This window comes from Sciurus vulgaris, assembly GCF_902686455.1.
Source record: "Sciurus vulgaris genome assembly, chromosome: 15".
Taxonomy (NCBI): Eukaryota; Metazoa; Chordata; class Mammalia; order Rodentia; family Sciuridae; genus Sciurus; species Sciurus vulgaris.
Genome location: NC_136476.1, coordinates 85,547,853 through 85,568,281, shown reverse-complemented (window position 1 = coordinate 85,568,281; position 20,429 = coordinate 85,547,853). Strand labels below are relative to the sequence as shown.

General features: G+C 44.2%; 1 protein-coding gene and 1 long non-coding RNA gene across 3 annotated transcripts in view; one reads left to right on the top strand and one right to left on the bottom strand.

Moving 5' to 3' along the window:
* ABL1 (ABL proto-oncogene 1, non-receptor tyrosine kinase) overlaps positions 1-20,429 on the bottom strand; it is a 136,314-nt gene that overhangs the window by 35,975 nt on the left and 79,910 nt on the right. The window contains exon 1 of one of the 2 annotated variants that reach the window (XM_079111696.1): positions 4,335-4,526. The exons of the other annotated variant lie outside the window; for it this stretch is intronic. Coding sequence (XP_078967822.1) covers positions 4,335-4,413 — 79 coding nt within the window. The 5' untranslated portion in view covers positions 4,414-4,526. Of the gene's footprint in view, positions 1-4,334; positions 4,527-20,429 lie in introns of those variants that run through there. 2 annotated transcript variants of the gene reach the window in all.
* LOC306645028 lies at positions 17,365-18,974 on the top strand. Its single transcript, XR_013759512.1, has 2 exons — positions 17,365-17,701; positions 17,749-18,974. It is a non-coding gene; the product is annotated as an uncharacterized lncRNA (long non-coding RNA).

Genomic DNA, 20,429 nt, shown 5'->3' with positions numbered 1-20,429 from the left:
CCATTCCTATTATTTTTCCCTTTCTATTTCAGATCAGTGATTACACAGGCAAAATTACAACTGACTTGATTTACAACAAGGTACTGAGCAAAATCAGATTTCAGTTTTCACATATTTGGGGCTGTGGAAATATTGCCTCCAGAGAGGAGAAATACAATCCCAACCATAAACCAATGGTAATTTTTCTTGCACAATTACAATATTCACCATGGGAATAAGGGAGGGTCAGAGAAAGGGAAGATATTTTCATCTTAAACCAAGGACAGGAAGTATGGATTACTGTATCTGCATTAGAATCTTTGGAAATAAAGTCTTTATTTTTTTTCCCCCCAGTACTGGGGTTTGAACCCAAGGCCTTGGGTATTGAAGGTAATGCTCTACCACTGAGCTACACCCCAGCCCACCTAAACTGATCATCAACAAGAAAATCTATGGGTGGCTTCAGTTCAATGCCATCATCACTTTAGCCACTGGAGAAATTGGTGAAGTCACCATTTTAGATTGCTAATTAAAAAAAAAAAAAAAAAAAAAAAAAAAAAAAACCAGAACAGCAGCTTACATATGCTGGTCTTTTGTCCTATGTCAGTTTCTGTGTTAAATAAACAAGAAAGCTCTCAAAAACTCAAAGAGGTGGAAAATACTATGAGACTGATACTATAAACAAGAACATGGAAGGTCCGAGTACTGTGCCCAAGATCACCCAGGAGCATGTTGGTATCTAGCTATGAGCTACCTGTGGAGCTGCCTACACACACAAGAGCAGGGCACCCTAGGGACACTCCAGGGGGCCCACGACTGACTGGACCTGAAGGAGCTCAGAGGAATCTCACGCTAGCAGAAGCACACATTGAGCTTTACCAGTTTCAGAGCACTCTATGAATCATCTCACTGGCCCTCAAAGCAATCTGCCAAGGTGGGCTGGGCGTAGATGGTCTCTGTCTCAAGAGTGAGGAAACAGAAGCTCCGAGTCAGAGGAAACAGGATCTCCTGACTCCAGGGTACTGCCGCCCAGAATGAAGGGCACGTCTTGCTCCTCTTCCCTGGCATCCCCAGAGCACTGCCAGCAGATGAATGAGGATGACTAAGGAGTTTAGCACCAAGGTCTGTCACATTGTAAAAGCACAACAATCCTAACACAACCCCAAATCACAAGGACTATTAGGTGACAAAGGGCCTCAGAGCTTCTCTGTCACTAAACAAGGGAAGCAAGTGACAGCGTATTTAGAGAGCAAAGCCCAAGTTCTAAATGGGTAGCTGCAGAGCTGGCACCACAAGCGCACGGCTGGCACCACAAGCGCACTGATGGCAGCCACTGCTCTTCAAACACAGTGGAAGTTTAGGAAGGATGCGCCCCACAGACCATCAGTTTTGGATGCCTCAGGTCAGAACTATCATGTCCACATACAATATGCATGTGCAACAGATGTAAACACCAACATGTGAGCAAATAAAGTGAAACGGAAAAAGCGAATTAAAAAAGCTTATAATGATCATGCCATCTTTCACATCTCCAGAGGGAGTAATAATCAGAAAATAGTGTTGAAAGTGGACCAAAGATTTTGGAGCTCAATATTTGGGTGGCGAATAGATACTGTTATAACACACTTTACCACAAAGTTGGAGAGCAAAATTCACATTTTATAAATGCCTGTATACACATAAGCTATTTCTAAAAGGCATAGTTTGCAACAAGAAACACCTTAGTGATTGTCTCTGGGTAGGGAAATGAGAAAGCAGAGAGAATTATTTTTCACTAAATACCTTTTAGAATTTCTAAAGTGTATGTGTGTGTTTTAAATGTAATCTTGCTATATTTTACTAGCATTAGGTTTTTATAAGAAAAAGAGACACTGCCCTTACTTCAGGAATTATTAGTTGGAGAATTTCTGAAGATTCCTTTTTAAAACCCACAGTGGGTTCCACAGAAGACAAACGATCACAGGGAGTAGGACACAGAGTGGCAAAGAGCAGGACCCCCAGAAAGTGAGTTCAAACATCAGAACTACCGCTGGCTAGCTCTGTGGGCACAGACATGGTGTCTCATTTTCCTCATCTGTAAAATGGAACCAGTCACAGGGTTGCAATGGGACACACACATTATATCACCTGGAGTGCAGAGACAGTGCTCAGCACTGAATGATTATTTAATAATGCCATCTGTCTTCATGCTTCCTATTGCTGCTCTGGCCACTAGATCTGAGAACAGGTAGCACGAACATCAAACTGCGTTTAAGGCTGAACTGTCTTTGACAGAACAGCGGAAACATTGATCTTATTCAATCTTCCCCATGACCTGGAATGGCTGAGACCCTCAGAGGGTGTCAATAAACATCCATCGATTGATTTAAAATGTCAGTAAAAATGGAAAACTTGGATTACTTATCCAGATGTTGGCAACTGTTCTTCCCAAGAGACAAACAGTACTTTCAGTCTTTAAGAAACAATCACTGAGGTTTGTTCAATTCTCTTAACTATAAAAAAAAATTTCATTTCTTTTCTCTAATTAAATAACAACAAAATAAAAGGAAACTCAGTAAGAAGGAAGAATTCCTAGAGTGACACTTTCCTGAATGAGGCCTTATCCCCAGTGCAGCCTGTTGTACCAGAACATACATATATTTTTTTAAAGATTCTACAGTCAGGCCGGACACTGTGGCACACTCCTGTAAGTCCACTCTATAATCCCAGCTACTGAGGAGGCTAAGATAGAGGATCACAAGTTCGAGGCCAGCTTGACAAGTGAGGCCCTAAGCAACTTAGCAACACCCCGTCTCAAAATAAAAAATAAAAAGGAGCTTTGGATGTAGCTCAGTGGTAAAGTATCCCTGGGTTCAATTCCCAGTAACAACAACAAAAACAAAAACCAACAAAAAGGGAGGGGGGGATTGACAGCATTATAATTCATTTTAAATAAGAAACTTTAGGTTTTTTACCCCAAAGCAATAATTAAACAAGCCAGGTATGCACTAAATCTCAGTTTACCCTCAGGACAAGAAATCAATGCCCGGGAAAGCTGTGACCTAAAACTTTCCTCCAGCTCTGCAGTTACAAAAGTCCATTCATCTCTGCCTCAAACATCCATCTACAAAACGGAGATGATAATGCCTAACACTAACTCGTTACAGATGTAAATGAGAATGTGTTCAGAATTTTGAGCAACTTGGAAAAAATAAGCGATGTACTAACTGAGGATGATTTTGGCTGCTTAGACGACAAGTTTCAGGGATAAATAAACCATCTTCCTCCAAATTCTAGACTTTGTGAGCTCACTTCATCTGGATGGTCCTTCTCTGGGGCATGGAACCCCTGAAATTGCAGAAAAATCGCAGAGAGGGAAGGAGAATAATGTTCATAACTTGTGGAAAGAAGGCAAACAGACTTCACCTACCTCAGTGGCATTAATGATCTCGGCTGCCTATGTGATGCCAGGCAGTCCTCAGTGCAAGAGTTGCAAAGAGAAGTAGGCTAGAAAATTAACGAGGCCTCCATTTGTTTCTCCTCCATTTCCAGAAGAAAAAACACTAGAACTTCAAGCCTTCTAGCAGAAATCCTACTTGTTCCAAAATGAGATTTACATTTCTACTCCTATTTCGAGTCCTAAATGAAAGCAGCAGAAAAGCCAAGTACCATCACGTCTCTGCGGTACAACTGCCCTTCTGCTGAAGACGGCGGGCCAGGACGAGCCGTCTCAGAGCACATCGACTTCACGTTCATGGAGAAGCTACATCATCAGCCTCAACTCGTTTCTCTTCCGTTGTCATCTTGTGGCAGATGACAAGAGTAAAGGAAAATCATAAAACTGTAATAAAAGTAGCTAGAGGAGCGGGTGGAGAGTCGGCAAAGGCGCAATGCCCCGGCTGCAAGCCTTGGAAAGGGGCGATGGGACCCGGCCTCCCCTCCCCCAGCACTACGCTGCGCACACTCGCGACGCCTACGTGCCCTCATGTCTCTCTCCCGCTGAAAAGCGATTCGTAGGACCTCTTCGAGGTCTGTAGAAAGACGGGAGGGGTGGGCGCGGGCAGAAAGGTCACTAGGAATTCTGTAGCCACACACCGCGGAACCTCGTTGCCTTTGTGCACCGCAGCGGAAACGCACGACGTGGGCGCGCAAGGCCGACAGGGCCTGTGCGGTGGCCTTTCTCAAACTTCCCGGGGCACGGCCCGCCGCGTGGGGCCGCGGGGACACGCCGCGAGGCTGGCGCGCCCCGGCCCTCGGGTTGGGGCGGGAAAGCCGCGGGCCCGCAGCCCGCAGCAGCGCCCGGGGCAGCCCGAGAAAGGAGGGAAGAAGCGAGGAGGGGCGAGCGCGCGGCCCAGGCCTGGCCGCGGCGGGCTCACCTTCCAGGTAACAGCTGGAGGACGAGGAGAGCCCCTTCTTGGATTTGCAGCCCACCAGCTTCAAGCAGATCTCCAACATTTTCCCGCGGCGGCGCCCCGCTCCCGGCTCGGCGCGGGCCCCGGGCCCCCCGGCCCGCCAGGCCGCCTTAGCGCCGCCCCGCGCGCCCGCCCATGGCCGCGGCCGCGTCTCCGCTGGGCCCGGACGCGCCCGTTAACAAAGGGCCCGGGCCGCCCCGCCCCCGCCGGCCGCCGCCCGCGCCTCGCCGCCTTAACCCGCTCCTGGCCGTGCGGCGCGCGCCCGACGGCCCCAGGCCCGGCCGGCCCCCGGCCCCCGCGGGCTAACCGCACCCGCCCTCGACGCGGCTGGCACCGCGCCCCTGCCCGGCCCCGAACCGCCGCGGCTTTCCCGGGCTGTCCCCGGTCCACTTCGGTTCAACAGGGGAGCCCGCGCAAGGCCTGTAGAGGTTCTTTCTGGACGCTGGAAGCCCAGTCCAGCACCTGACGCCCGCCCTGGGCAGCGCAACCCTCCCGGGCACCACTTTGGAAGCCTCGCACATCTCCTCAGTGGCATTAGCGGGCGCGGTGCCAGGGCAAACCCCATGTCCCGAAAGTGCTGGTGAAAACGCAGATTCCTCTGGAATTACAAGTACTAGTCTCACGTACATTCAGGGAGCATACTGTGATCAAGGCCAACACAGTAATGAACAGAGAGCTGCAACCCACAAGACAACCACACAAAATATGGGACACATGGCTCAAACCAACCATCCAGACAGAGATGGCTGCAAACAGATGTGGTTCAAAGCGAAGGGAAATTAGTCTCCTCCATGAACATTCTTCTTCAAAGGCAGGGCCTGCATCCCTTCTTTGCCTCACTTTCTTCAACAGGTAACTTCCCCGCGCCTTTAGGGGTGCCAGGGAATACCACTGTTTAAAATCCATTTCACTGTTATGATGGCTCAAAATTTTTATAACTCTAGTTAGGAATGATCACAGGCAATATTGTAACAAAGTAGCAACAATCACAATAATGTGTTATGGACACAAACCCAGAAATCTAGAGCAGTGGGGAGCAATCAGGAGCCAAACCACAGCCAATAATTTAATAAAATTCAACTAAGTCCCAATAACAACAGGAAAATACATTTACTTACTATTGTCTGATATCTATATTGTAACTGGGAGAAAAATTTAATTCACATCTTACAGCATATGAACAGTAAGACCTGATGTACTGAGATCTTACCACTTGCCAGCCCCTTATGTAAGAAGCATATTATGTACATTACTGAACTGCTTTTGCACCACGACCCTGTGAAGAAGATCAAATCATTATCCTGCTTTTTCATGTGAAAACAAAACACCAAAAAAACCTGATTCTAGGGAGGTTGCACCTTGTCCAAGGTCCCACTGTTGGAAACAGGCGGAGATGGACTCAACCCAGGTCTGCCTGGCTACAAGGATCAGGCTCCTGACCAATGGATTAGGTTGCCCCATTCCCACCAAGAATCTGTCTTTTCAACTGGATCAAAGCACTGGGATATCTATATCTTTGATCAGGTAACTAAGGTTGTCATTATATAGACTTTAGAAAAAGCTTTGGTTAAGAGACCCTGGCTACTTGTTAACCTATCCTGCAATGATGAACACTAGGAATGGCTAAGAAGCAAGATCCTCACCTAAGAATTCAAGACTGGGCTGGACTGAAGGGACATACTGGTATATGTCACAGGGGTGCTCATCAAGGGTGTCACTGACTTTTCAGCAGGGTCCTGCCAAAGCCTGATCCATGTATGAAAGTATTTGTGCTGCGCAGAGTGGACCTACTGCTAGCGTCTGCTACCAGATCAGACCTCGGAAGCACCCAAGAAGGCTCTGTTGGTACGCTGTTCCCAACTCCTGGAGACCCAGGACTACAGGGCCACTGGGTGACAAGTACAGTGACTGGATGCTTTCTAGAGGTCGGAAGACAGTGTCCTGCTAAAAAGCCTGTGGGTAGTGACTGCCAACTTAAGTTTAGTGTTGTCTTGAACATTTCAACCTCCACATGTAAAGCCAAAAATAACATTCAAAAGGGTGCCTCCAATACAAACAGGCTAAGAAATATAATAGCTGTTGTTTTGGAAAGCTCAAGAGTCTTGGGGTCACACTATGATAAAGTCTGTCATTATACAGCATTTCAGACTAAAGAGCTATATTCACTTGGCAGCTTAATGCCAAGAATTACATATTAATAGGCATTTTTAAAATTCTAACCATGTTTTTGAATTCTATCCATTATTACAGTCCCAGACATTTATTTGCATGTGCTGGACTTTATATTGGGATATAAGCTTATTTTTAAAGCTAATGACTATTACTAATATCCTGTTCTTGAGTCTAAAATGATCTTATCCTCTTAAATCCTCTTAGAAATGAGTAATGCTAATAAACTGTGTCCAGATCTTTTACAATTTCTATGTAAAACTATGTATACAGATCTGGCAAATACTCTGAATTAGTGGCAATGAATACTGAAGATACTGCCAAACTGCATACTACCATATCAAACCAGGACAATTCTTTCCAGATCGCACTTTGGCTGCTTTTGAAGCTAACTTGTAAGTTACAAAAAGCACTGTGGACAGGCGAACAAAGGAATGTTGCAATCATCTTACTAGAGGGAAGAAAGGCCCAAGAAGGATTTCTCTGCAACCCCACACCTAAAAGTCATTAACTTAAAAAGATAAAAGAATAAAAAGGAAAAAACAAAGAAATGAAGAAATTAAAAAGACTGAGCTAATTGTGATGTGATGTTGCAATTTAGTTGTTTGGGAAAGGAACAAACTTAATTTGCGCCTAATATGAGCCAGACACTCATAAGCCTCACAGCAAACCTATTAATTATGTATAGTTTAATCCCATTTCACAGGTAAAGAAACTGAGGGAAAGGAACAGGAGGGGAAGTTCACATGCTTAGGAGGTAGAAAGGCAGAAAAATCCTGAACTTTAGAGAATGGCAAAAAATTTCCAATTTAAGTGAAAGATGAATAATATGAACAGGTCCAGAGGATGAAATAAAAATCAGTAACTGCTGGGAAAATATGTCTTAAAATAATTTAGCCAGGTATGGTGGCACAGACCCGTAATCCCAGCAGCTTGGGAGGCTGTGGCATGAGGACTGCCGAGTTCAAAGACCACCTCAGTAACTTACGGAGGCCCTGAGCAACTTAGCAAAACCCTGTCTCAAAATAAAATATAAAAGGGGCTGGGGATGAGGCTCAGTTAAGCGGCCCTGGGTTCAATCCTGGTACCAAGAAAAAAAAGGAAAGGAAAAATAATTCAGGGGATTAAAAATACTGTAAAAAAATATTAAGAAAGAATAAAAATCCTTAGTTACATTAAAACCTGTGATCTGATCACTGTTTCTGAAGTGTGGTGCATGGACAACCTGTTGTGACCAACCTGAGCTGCTTAAATGCAGACCTATGATCCCTAGGCCGCAATGTCAGAGTAGGTGGACTGAGCTGCTTTAAGCTGGCTGGATGATGACACATGTATGTGAGGTAGAAAACTGGTTTGGAAGAGGGCAGTGCTGCTCCTTGTTTGCACTGGTAACAGGGCAAACAGAAATGGATATTTCTGAAATTTATTCATTTGAAAGCAATTTCTGAATTTAAAAGAAATGTGTAACTTTAGAACAAGTTGTCAAAAGAGGACTTTTCTCTGAAGAGATTAGGAGACTGAATTTTTAAAAATCTGGAGTTCAGCACTCTTAAAACGAAAAAGGTAAGGGGCACAGGCCCACCACAGCACACTGTGGGAAGGAGGCGGGATGCAGAACACAGAAGCTCTGCTCAGCAATAAGACTGGGGCAGGAGTGGGAGGGAGGTGGGCAAATCTGTCATGAGGCCTGGATGGGACCCCATGACCACAGGATCCCAGGCTTCACTGACCCCTTCACTGCTCCCAGCCTGGCCAGTAGCTTGGTGAGAATAGCACAGGTACTAAAACACACGCATGTGATTTCATGTGCACAGGCCAACAAAGTCCACCACCTCTGACTCTGCAAAGCCTCAGGTTCTCCACTCTGTGGGTCCTGTGTGGATCTGACTAAAACACAAGATAGCTTAAAAGATTATATCAACCATATCCGTTTTTGCCACTGTGTAAGAACACATATGCATCCCTTTAAGTCTCGTGCTTTTTCAGTTTTCAGCACTATTTGTTAGTCATGAGTCACATGTCACCAAGGCCTGTGACTCCAATGGGAAGCAGCCCAATGGAGATGGAATAAGCTTTGGCATCGTACAAGCCTCATTCTGAGTCCAGATCTGCCACCCATCATAGCAGCTCATATGGCCCAGAGCCTCTATTTTCTCATCTGCAACATTGGAGGTGATCCTAAATGTAGCCATCTCACTGGTTCCCCCCACACTCAGTTTTGAAGATTAGAAATAATGTATGGAAGTATCCCATGAAGAGAAGTGCTCAGTGAACTGTGGCTTTGCTACTGCCAAAGGAAGACCCTTACCCCAGCAGGTGGTGGTCTGTTTCTGCCTGAGCACCTAGGACCAAGAACTCAAATTAACATAATTAAATAAAATAAGTGAAAATGACTCCAAAAAGCACACTCTGGGGGAGTGAAAACAGAGCCTGGAGGTTTTCCAAGGGACAAGGAAATCCATTTGTTTTCTGAAGGGAAAGAAACACTTGCTACACAGTAGGGTGACTACCCAGGTTCAGATACTACTGAGCACCACCTTTCAGCCTAAAGCTGAGGTTTGCAACAGCGGCTTTGTGGCAAAACACCAGCCCACACCCCCACATCTTTCCTGGGGCTTCTTCTAGGCCCAGGATGCAGTGTGGAGGCTGCACTAATGACTGCCCTGCAGCTGACCCTGACTCTTCTGGTCCCCTGCGGGGGTTCCAAGGCTACAATTCTCAGTTGGGCCAAATAGGACTTGCCTTAAGAGTGAAACCACTTTCTAGAAAATTTCATTATACTAAGATGATTGAGTCAAAACATAGCTGTTAAATAATTATTTTCCAGATGGGAGAAAACTAATATTAGTATGCCCATATTAATTTTTACTAATTTTTATTTTATATCAAAGTAATATACACATATGTGGTTAAAAATCAAAGACTACTAAAAGCTTTCTAATAGTCTTATTAAAAAAAAGACTAAAAATAGTCTTGGAAAAGTCTTGCAACCAAAACCAGCAGTCCCACTCCAATGTCTGTTCCTTCAGTCTCCTTACATTTCTAACATCCACGTCTTGCTGTTTCTGGATTCACTAGCTTTACACATCATCTACTAACTTATTATAAAGGCATTATACTAGCATAATCCCCAACCTCCCAAAACTAAAATTGCAACTTCTGGTTAAACCAATAGTCAATGTTTGTATTACTATGACAATATAAATATTGTTCATTGCTCAGTCAACAATGTACTATGTAAGTTTGCTATACAACTTTGTTTATCCTGGAGATATTAATTGCCTCAATTTTATTTTTCACTTGATTAAATTATTGGTATTTTTTCCAAATATTTTCAATTCTATTTACTGCCTGACTTCCTCATTTTGCTAGAATTCATCATTCTACAGTAGTTCCTACCAGACGGATTCTCAGCCGAGTTCTACAAGACCTTCAAAGAAGAACTCATTCCAATACTTCTCAAAGTATTCCAGGAAATAGAAAAGGAGGGCACCCTACCAAACTCATTCTATGAAGCTAATATCACCCTCATAACAATAGTTCCTATGGGATGGGTGGGAGTACATGTCTCAAAAGTACCTGTCTTAAAGACCTTGACAGTTTGGCTGGGTATAGAATCCTAGGATGAAAATAATTTTCCAGTCTAAATTTTGAAGGCATTTCTCCACTGTTTTCCAGTTTCCAGTACTGTTGTTTAGAAATGCAATTTCCTTCAGATTCCTTATCCTTTACACTGGCTTGCTCTCTCTTTGGAAGGTTTTAGGATCTTGTAAGATGCTCAGTGTCCTCATGTTTCACAATAATATGGCTTGCAGTGAGTCTTTTTGTATTCTGCTTGCAGCTGCGTTTTAGTCCCTCGCTCATATGTAGTGACTGGACACCCAGGCTGAGGAACTGAAAACAAGTGCAAGTGCTGTATCCGTGGAGGGGGCATGACACCTGGCACACCCTGATGAAAGGAGATGGAAATGGTGAACTAACCTTTTAATCAAAAGAATTCCCAAAAGTTGATATCTGTAAGGGCTTTTCGCTAGGGTAATCATTTTTTTTTTTTTCTCCCTAGAAAATAATATTTCAACCTTATCTTTGTTAGGTCTCTGGCTAGCAGGCCCTAGAAGAGGGGCTGAGAATCTCACTTCACAGTGTAGGGAATTAAAGACAGACAAATCCCCTCTTGCCCAGCCCATTATTTTCAACAATGGCTTGCCGAGGACCCATGCTGGAGGGGAGGTCCCTGTGTGCAGAGCCTTAAGAGAACACTGCCCTAGTCTCGAGAGGCTAGGAGGAGGCTGCACAGGGTGCAGAGCAGCTTGAAGGACGCAAACATGCCTATACAGACTTCCTGCTCATTTCCAGGCTCAGCTACAGGCCTCACCTGCTTTGGTACCAACGCCTCTAATCTGTGAGCTTTCCTCAGGTTCCTGCAGCATACTGGCTCACTCTTTATCAAGGGCTCTTTCAGAAAAAGTTAGTCTTTGGCATCCTCAGTACTGATAACTCCGCGCTCTTTTGGCTACCTTCCCTTTTCCAAAAACCTGTTGAGCTTTCTGCTCCAGTTCAGTCTCTTCAGTTCCCTTTGTCCTTATGCATATTCATTTTTTAAAAAATATTTTCTTGCTATTTCAGTGGGGCTGAGGGAGACAATGGAGATAAATGCAAGGCTCCTGCCTTTAATCTTTCTTAATCAGACTCTCTTTGGTCCCTCTTACAGTTGACACACTGTGGCACAGAGAGATTAAATAACTTGTACAGGGCACACAGTAAATTAATGGGAGAATCAGGTTAAGAATCCTGATCTCCAAATTCACAGTACATGATATCTACCATGTACCTAGAATTCAGGATTGACAGACAAGTTTTAGGATACCAGGCTGAAAAACTATTTAAAAACTGTAAACTACAGGTCTCAAATCTTAATTCTGAGGATGGTCAAGAAATGAATAGCCAGGGCTGTGCTACATAGTCTGGGTTCGATCCCCAGTTCCAAAAAAAATGAAAGAAAGAAATGAACAACCAAATACTGGTTTCTTAAATCCACTACAGTACTGCACTTTCAAGTTTAATTATAAATAAATATTATTAAGTGAAAATAGTTTGGAATATTCTTATTAAACTCTAAGTGCTGAATTCAACTTAGAGATTTTATATGCTTTCATGATATGTCTGTGTCCCTTTACGATACTTAACTTTTGCAGTAAGTGCTAAATGATGTTCTTTTAAATCACTGAAAGTTCTTTTTGTTTGCTTCTAATCTGAATACTGAGTGAAGATTAAGATTTCCATAAAATCAAAAATAGCTACATTATAACTTTGTTGCAATCAAAAACAGCAATGGTTTGAAAAACCTACAGGCTTTAAATTATTATCTGCACAATAAGACTTCTAATAAGATGAACTGGAGCACACTAAGGAGAAACAATTGATAAAAAGAAAATGCCCACACACTGGTTATTAACATGCAATCTCTTCTGGTTTTCAAACATCTGCACTGAGCTTGGCTTTCTAAACTTTTCTTAACTTTGGAACTGGTAAACCAACAGTTAAATCTTTTTTCCTCCCTTTCTCTAAGACTAAAAGAATCTGCAGAGCAGCAGACCAGGCCTGGGAGATCACATTACCTTTGGGGGTGGGGAAGAGGCAGCTGGAGGGGAGTGTAGAGAGAAGGCAAGAAGGAAAGAAAACAAGCCGGCTAACCCTCCCCGCAGTGTGAAACCCAGCAGGGACTCCGAGGCGCAGAGGAGTCCATGTTTATCCAAGTTATCTCTGGGCAATGAGCTGGGCTGTTCAGTCCTGGATGCCTTAGTATCAGGACCCTCTCAGTGGCCTGTGGTTGCCCTGGGGAAAGCAAAGTTCTTGGTAATTATTTACTAAAGCTTGGAACCCTAGAAACGAAACACTAAAGAAGAGTTCATGTCTGTTTCTTCAAAATGTTGGGCACCAATTTGTTTTGTTGTTGAAGTTTTAAACACACACAAAACAAATGAAATCAGAAGGTTTCCTCCCTGCACTTGTTAGAAATCACTGCTGTCCTCAGAGAAGCCACGGCAACAGCACTGCAGTTTTTTCTTCCTTAAAGCAACAGATTCTGCATATCCATCCAGAACTACGATACGACCTGGGAAAGAAAAGCTACATTCTGTGGGCTGTGGAGAGACTGTTTGTCCAGAGGCCCTGTGCTGAGGGCAGGTGGAAGGCCAGGTCAGGGGTCGTGCAGCCCCTTGAGAAGGAAAGTACAGACCAGAGTTTTGGTGCAGAGCCACCAGAGCAGGAGCTGTCCTCTGGTTTGCCACCCCTCCTGCCACTGCTATAGAAGCTCTGCGCTCTACAGCAACTCCGAAGCAGACCTAACCTGGAACTTCTTTCACATACCCCAGTGTGATGGTGCACTCTAAGTATCAACTGGCTTGCCTGATGGCTAGATCGCTGCTTAGCCTTAGTTCTGGGTGGTCTCTGAGGGTGCTGCTAGAAGAGAGCAGCATTTGCAGGGGTGGGCTGTCCTGCAGTGTCCACAGGCCTCATCACTTCCTTCAGGGGTGGATACAGAGAAAGGCTGAGGAAGGAAGGCTGGCTGCTTGAGCGGGATAAGCATCCCCTCTGGCCCTTTATCAGCCCTTTAGACTCCCCAGAAACCATGTTACTGCCCTGGGCTCTCAGGCCTCCTCACTGTACTAAGACCTGCACTGCTGGGTCCCCAGCTTACAGGTGGCAGCCAGTGGGATTCTCAGACTCATTGTCTCCTGGGTCAAAACCCTGAAATCTCTCCAGAGAATAGAATGTGAAGGATACGGTTACCTACCTGTCCTCCGGCCCCATCCTAAACACCTCCCATTACCTGGCCCTGCTGGCCAAAAGTAACCAGCTCCTCCCTTGACCTGGCTCTGCCAAGGCCATATACAAGTCAGACCCTCGTGGTGGCCCGCCGCCATCTTGCCCCCTAGATGTGCCCCTCAGTGCTGAATAAACATGGCTGGTCCATGAGGCCTGCCTCCGTTTTCTTTTCTTTTTGTATTCTCTTTCATGTGCTTTCATTTGGTTTCCTGACTGGGAAATGGAATGTTCTGAGGGTTCTTTTTACTCCTTCCCATCCCAACAAACCTGCGTTTCTCTCTCCCTGAGACCTCGGGATCAGAGGACACCTTCTGCCATTTCTTTCTCATGCCTTGGAGAGGTAAAGCCCCTTCCGGTCTCTTACGGAGGTGTCCTGCCTGAGACCCTCCTCACCTTTTGGCCCATCGAACCCTGGGGTCCCCCACCACTGAGATCGGAAAGAAGACGTTCTCTCGTTCTATAGTGGACCTGTCTGGTGACTGAAGAACATCTGGGGGATGCCTTGACCCATCCCCGCCCTGGCAAACCTCTTCAACATGGGAGCCGCCCCATCCATTCCACAGGACTCCCCCTTAGGTTGCCTTATTGCTCATCCAACACACAGGGTTCCTCCAATCTGGTCATAGTCTAACTTAGGCAACCTACTTAATGGCCTGAATTCGGAATTTGTGAACTTTGACCCCAGAATCCTCCAAGATTTGAACAATTTCCTCCAACGCAATGGCAAATGGCCTGAGGCTTCCTACCTCCAAGCGTTATCTTTTTTTAAACCTCTGCTCAAAGCCCTCATTATGCCAACCTTGCTGTGCTCTACAATAAATTCTTACCAACATCCTGCTCCATAAGCCCCCTAGATCTTGCCTTCAGCCCCAAGATTTTGGTCTTACCCTTGGGTTTTCATTGAACACATCATCCCAAAATAAAGACTACAGTCCCCAGCCTCTCTCGCAGTGAGGCATTTCCAGGGGACTAAGTTCTTGCCATCCGCATGTGATCAGAAGTGATGTATGTAATTCTGGCCAGCTTCATAAAAGGAGAGAGCATGTGCTCCCTGTCCTCTTTGCATGTCTCCTGCCTACAAGGGGCATGACAGTCAGAATGGCCATTTTGGATCCAGAGGTTGAAGTCTTAAAAGAGTGAATGGACAGAAGGTATCTGACCTGTGCAGTCACCGAACCCATTCGGGACTGCTAATGCCAGCCTGGTACAGGAGGGAGAAGTAAGCACCTAAGTGTGCTCAAATCACTGGCATTTGGGGGGTTTATTACGACAACTATTTACTCCTTATGGTAATAACAGTAAAAAACCAGTTCTAATTCACATAAATCTAAGAATTCTCCAAATCGAGTTTATTTCCTACCTCTAGTAAAAACTGATAACTGGAATTCTTGAAATAGTCCCATCACTTTTAGAAAATGAGAAACTAGTCTAAATAATCCTTAGCAGTGTGTAGCACCTAACAAACACTCATGTACTATCAACAACCTTTACTACTAACTCTTCCTTCTTTCCATAAACTGGTATTGGTGTAAGGAAGATAAAAATCCATGTGTTCTTCATATGTCTGTGAAGAACTTCTATCCAAAATACAGAGAATGCTTACTAATTAATAAGACAGTGCAAAAACCAATTTAAAAATAGGCAAAAGATCTGAATTGATTTGTAATGAAAGAAGCAATATAAATGGCTAAATAGCATAGGAAGATATGTTCAGCATGGACATTCAAGAAATGCAAGCTAAAAAGGAAGGGGACCAGAAGGAGGGAGGAGGGGAGAGAAAGGAGAGGAACAAGATTGACCATATTGTCATGTGCATGTACAAGTATGTCACAATAAATCCCTCTATCATGTATGATTATAATGTGCCAATAAAAAAGGCATAAATAGAAAAATGACGTTTGTCCTGTGATATTACCCTTTCAATCATTTAAACACACACAGAAGGGGCTGGGGTTGTGGCTCAGTGGGTAGAGCACTTGCCTTGCATGTGTGAGGCACTGGGTTCAATTCTCAGCACCACATATAAAGAAATGGGAAAAATAAAGGTTCATCAACAACTAAAAAAAAATAAACATACAGATGATAATTGCATAACTGTTGTTTTTTAAAATGTGGGTGCTTAGTTTTTATAATGTTAAATTAGATCCAAAAAGGATGATATGTAATGAAAATGGACTTATCTGTCAATTAGCACAATCTAAGTAAAATAATTTCTATTTAAATTAAGAAGAAAGAGAAAAGGGGGGGGAGAAAAATGGAAACCAGAGGCCCCAGGTTCAGTCTCCAGTATTGCCAAAAGGAAGGAAGGGAAAGAAAAGGGAGTGGGGAAAGAGTGGAAACTACAATCATGAGATACAACTTCACATCTACTCCAATGGCAATAAAGAAAACAACAGATAAAACCAAGTGTCAACAAAAATGTAAAGAAATAGGAATACTCACACTTTGCTGGTGGGAATGTACAGTCACTTTGAGAAGTAACACATTTTTTTTTTCTTTTTGTGGTACTGGGGATTGAACCCAGAGGTGCTTCACCACTGAGCTGCACCCTCAGCCCTTTTTTATTTTTAATTTTGAGACAGGGTCTTCCTAAGTTGCCCAGGCTGGCCTTGAACTTGTAATCTCCTGCCTCAGCTGCCTGAGTACCTGGTATTACAGGTATGTACCACAGACCCAATGAAATATGTACTTTCTTAAAAAGTTAAACATAAAGCTTAATGTAACACCCACAATTCTATTCCTAAGAATCAAACCAGGAAAAATGAAAATATATATCCACATGAAGATGTACATAAATGCTCACACAGCATCATTCATAATGGTCCCAAACTAGAAACAATCCAAATGCCCATCAACTGGTGAATAAATAAATGCATGTCTGAACAGTGGAATAATATTCAACAATAAAAAGGAACAAGGCACTACACATGCTACAATACAGACACCTCAGAAACATACCGAGAGAAAAAACTAGTCACTGAAGACCACATACTGTATGAAACTCCATTCATACATAATGCACAGAAGACAACTCCACAGACAGAAAGAACATTCGTGTTGCCTGGGGCTGAGGACGGGAGCAGGACTGACTGCCAAGGGGTAGGATGATGGGGATGCTCTGAAGCTGGATTTTGGTTGTGGTGCACCCTCTACACACTTACTAGAGGGCACCGCATTTCATGCTAAAATGGTAACTTTTCTGGCATGCAAATTAGACATTAGTAAAACTGCTAATAAAAAGGGGGAAAAAAGCAATGTGTACTATGATTTTGTACCATTTTATAATTGATGTAGGACAAAAGACAAGACAAAAGATTAGAGATGCATTAAGTGCACCTGCTCAATCCCTTGGTGTGAAGATGAAAGACCAAGCCATGTGTGCTGCTGACACTTGGTTCATTTAGAAACGTCCTGACAAGAGCCACGTTCCATTTTGGGGGGAAATCAACATGAAATTATTCCAATCAACTCTGATACCTCTCCCAACACCCAGCACAACAGGATCTCTACTAGGGAGTGTGTGTGAGGGACGGCTAGATGTAAATGAGATGATCTAGAGCCAGAGGAGAGAGAGACCTCAGGCTGGTTACAGGAAAGACCTCAGTGGCTGGGTGACGTGCACATGCCTGTGATTACAGCTACTCCTGAGGCTAAGGTGGGAGGACCACAAATTTAAGGCCAGCCTTGGCAACTCAGTGAGATCCTGTCTCAAAATGAGATTTTAAAAAAGGGCTGGGATGTAGGCCTGTGTAGGGCACTTGCCTGGCATACACGAGGCCCTGGGTTCAATCCCCAGTACCACACACACACATGCATACGAAAGATACCTGAGAAAGCCAGGCATCTGGCACTGATGAGGCTGAAATGCACGAAACACCCCTCACACACAGGAGGCATGTGATCCTCCCGCAGGCACCTGCAGCTCTTCAACCTGCAGCTGTCACAAAGGCACAGAGGGATGCCACTTTGAGAGTTCCAAACACACCTCTTGAACTGTTAACTCTCTAGGGGAAACCAAGTGTCATGGGGAATTAATTGGGGACCAAAACATCTAGAATATTTAAGATCTGTTGTAGGAAAGTGTCTAGGTAGTAAAGATTATGCTTCCAAAATGCTGAGAAGGAAAGGCAATCAATTAAATATCCATATAATAAACAATAAATATTTCATGAATCATAAGGATACAATAAACAAAGGAGTTATAAAAAGCAACCAGTGGAGAGTTCTCAATATTGTCCAGTCTTCTCCTTTCTATTTTCTCATTTGATCTCCAAAACAACTCAGGGAAAGTAGAAGGGAATGACTCTTATCCCCACAAAGCAGCAGTGGCTGAAGTCCACCCAGAAAGTCACAACAGGCAGGAGGGGTGGGAGAAGCTGAGAGCCCCCAATGCCTAAAACATGCATTGTGCAGTGTAACATGTTCATACCAGGAATGTCTGGACAACAGAAATCACACCAAAGTCTAATCAGAAATAGTTCCAGAGTAAAGAAAAGCGGAGCTGGGTGCAGTGGTGCATGCCTGTCATCCCAGCAACTCAGGAGGCTGAGGCAGGAGGATCCTAAGTTTGAGGCTAGCCTGGGCAACTTAGCAAGACTCTGTCTCAAAATAAAAACTAAAAGAGGCTGAGGGTGTGGCTCAGTGGTAAAGCACCTTTGGGTTCTGTCCCCAGTACTGCAAAACTTTAAACCAAAAAACAAGAAAAGTGGGTCTTTTTCTTCACACAGACTCCTTTGCTGGGGTAGTGTATGAAATGCTTGGCCTGTCATCTTGGACTTGGGAATGGAGATGGGAAGAGAAGGAGACAAGCTTCCTGGCCTCCGGGGGTGTGCAGTCTTGAGAGAGGCCAGGGGAGAGGAAAAGCAGACACTGAGAGAATGACAAAGGTGGGAAAAACTCAAGCATACATGTGTGATCAGGGGCCAGAAAAAGAGGTTACTTCTACCTGAAGATGTCAAGAAAGTCTTCCTGGGGGAAAACCAATGCTATGACTTGAAAGTATGCCCCAAAATGCTTATGTTAGAAACTTAACCCCAAATGCAACAGTGTTGGGAGGAGGAGGTGTTGCGGTCCTGGGGCTCCACCGTCACAGATGGATTAATGTCCAGGAGAAAAGGGCAGGAGGCTATTCAGCCAATCTCTTGCTTTCTCTCTCGCCACCTCCCTTTTGCCTTGGGATGATACAGCAAGAAGCCCTCACAAGACGCTGGTCCTTCAGTCTTAGACTTCCTAGATTCCAGAGCTATGAGCCAAAATAACCTTCTGTTCATTATAAATTACCCTGTCTGCAGTATTTTGTTAGAACATCACAAAATAGACTAAGACAAACAGTAATGCATAAATGTTCAAGAATCTTTTTACCATTTTCCTTTCAGAATTTAGAAATCAAGGGCAAAATAAGTGACACATACATACATACATACATATATATGCTGAATTGATTTTCCACAAAGGTACAAAGACAATTCAATGGGAAAAATATAGTTTTTTGAACAAATAGTGCTCAGGCATTGGACATTCATATGCAAAATGATGACTCTCAATCAACACTTTGTACAACATGAAATTTAATGCAAACTGGGTTATAAGCTCAGAAGTCAAATAAAATCCTATAAAACTTATAGAAATTTAAGAAAAATAGTCAAGTGAGATGGCACACACCTCTAATCTCAGTGATTCAGGAGGCTGAGGTAGGAGGATCACAAGTATGAGACCAGCCTGGGCAATTTAGCATGATCTTGTCTCAAAATTAAAAAATAAAAAATAAAAAAAGATTGGGGATGTAGCTCAGTGGCAAAGTGCCCTTGGTTTCAATCCCTAGTACAGAAAGGAAGAAAGGAAATTGATAAATTGAAGTTCATTAAAATTTTAAAATTCTGCTCTTCTAAATACACTGTTAAAAGAATGAAGACAAATCACATGGTGGGAGAAAATGATCAAGTGCTAGCAAGAATGTGAACAACTGATGTGAATGCAAAGTGACACATTGCTGATGGGAACACAAAAGGAGAATATATACTCACTCTGTAGAACTGTGTGCAGTTTCTTATAAGTTAAGACTAGACTTATCATATGACCTAGCAATTCTACTCTTTATTTGCCCAAGATAATGAAAAGTATGTTGATACATAAAACTTGTATGTGAATATTTATAGTGGATTTATTCATAATAAAAAAACCTGGAAACAATTCAAATGTCCTTCAGTGGATGAATGGATAAATATACTGTGGTACATCCATACAATGGAACACTACTCAGCAATGAAGAGGAATGGATCACTGATTATATACAAGGAAGACTTATAAATGCATTCTGGCTCAAAAGATGGTGTACTTTAGCTTGGGATCCAAGATGGCGGTCTAGAGGGAGGCTGTGTTCCTTGTCACTCCACAACGCCAGATTCAAGCAGAGGATATCTGTTTCTCGGTGAGGCAGTTTTTGCTGCTTATCGATCCCCTGCTCTTTACCCCATTTGTCTGCTGTGATCACCTGCAGTCTGCCAGCATATCGACGCCTTTTTTGAGAGCAGATTGCTCACTGTCAGGCATCTATCATCCGCCATTTGCCTGCCTCTTGCCTGTCCATCGCCTGCCTTACCCCTATCCATCACCCAACGCTCAAGGTTCACCTCCGAATCGTCCGACAGCTGCCAGCAGACTGACCACGGACCACCAGTGGAGAACCAGCTGCCTGCTGCTGCCTGGAAGTTCACTGTTGCAGTACCTGCAGGTTTGATTACATGTGGCTGCCGCCATTTTGAGACAACAGCCAGGCCCTGTAGGACCCCTGGCCGGACTGACCGAGTCCCGTCTCCAGGATCCCTCAGCCCAACCCATCGCTCCCTGCCTCTGGGGCCCTCACATCAACTGACTGCTCCCTGCCACCAGGACCCCCAGAACAACTGACTGCGCCCTATCACCAGGACCCCAGACCGACTGATTGCACCCGGCCTCCAGGATCCCACAACCACACCAAACACACCGGACCTCCAGGACCCCTGCCGGACCAACTGCATCCTGTCTCCAGGACCTCCAGCTGACCACGTCCACCCCTGAGCTGCA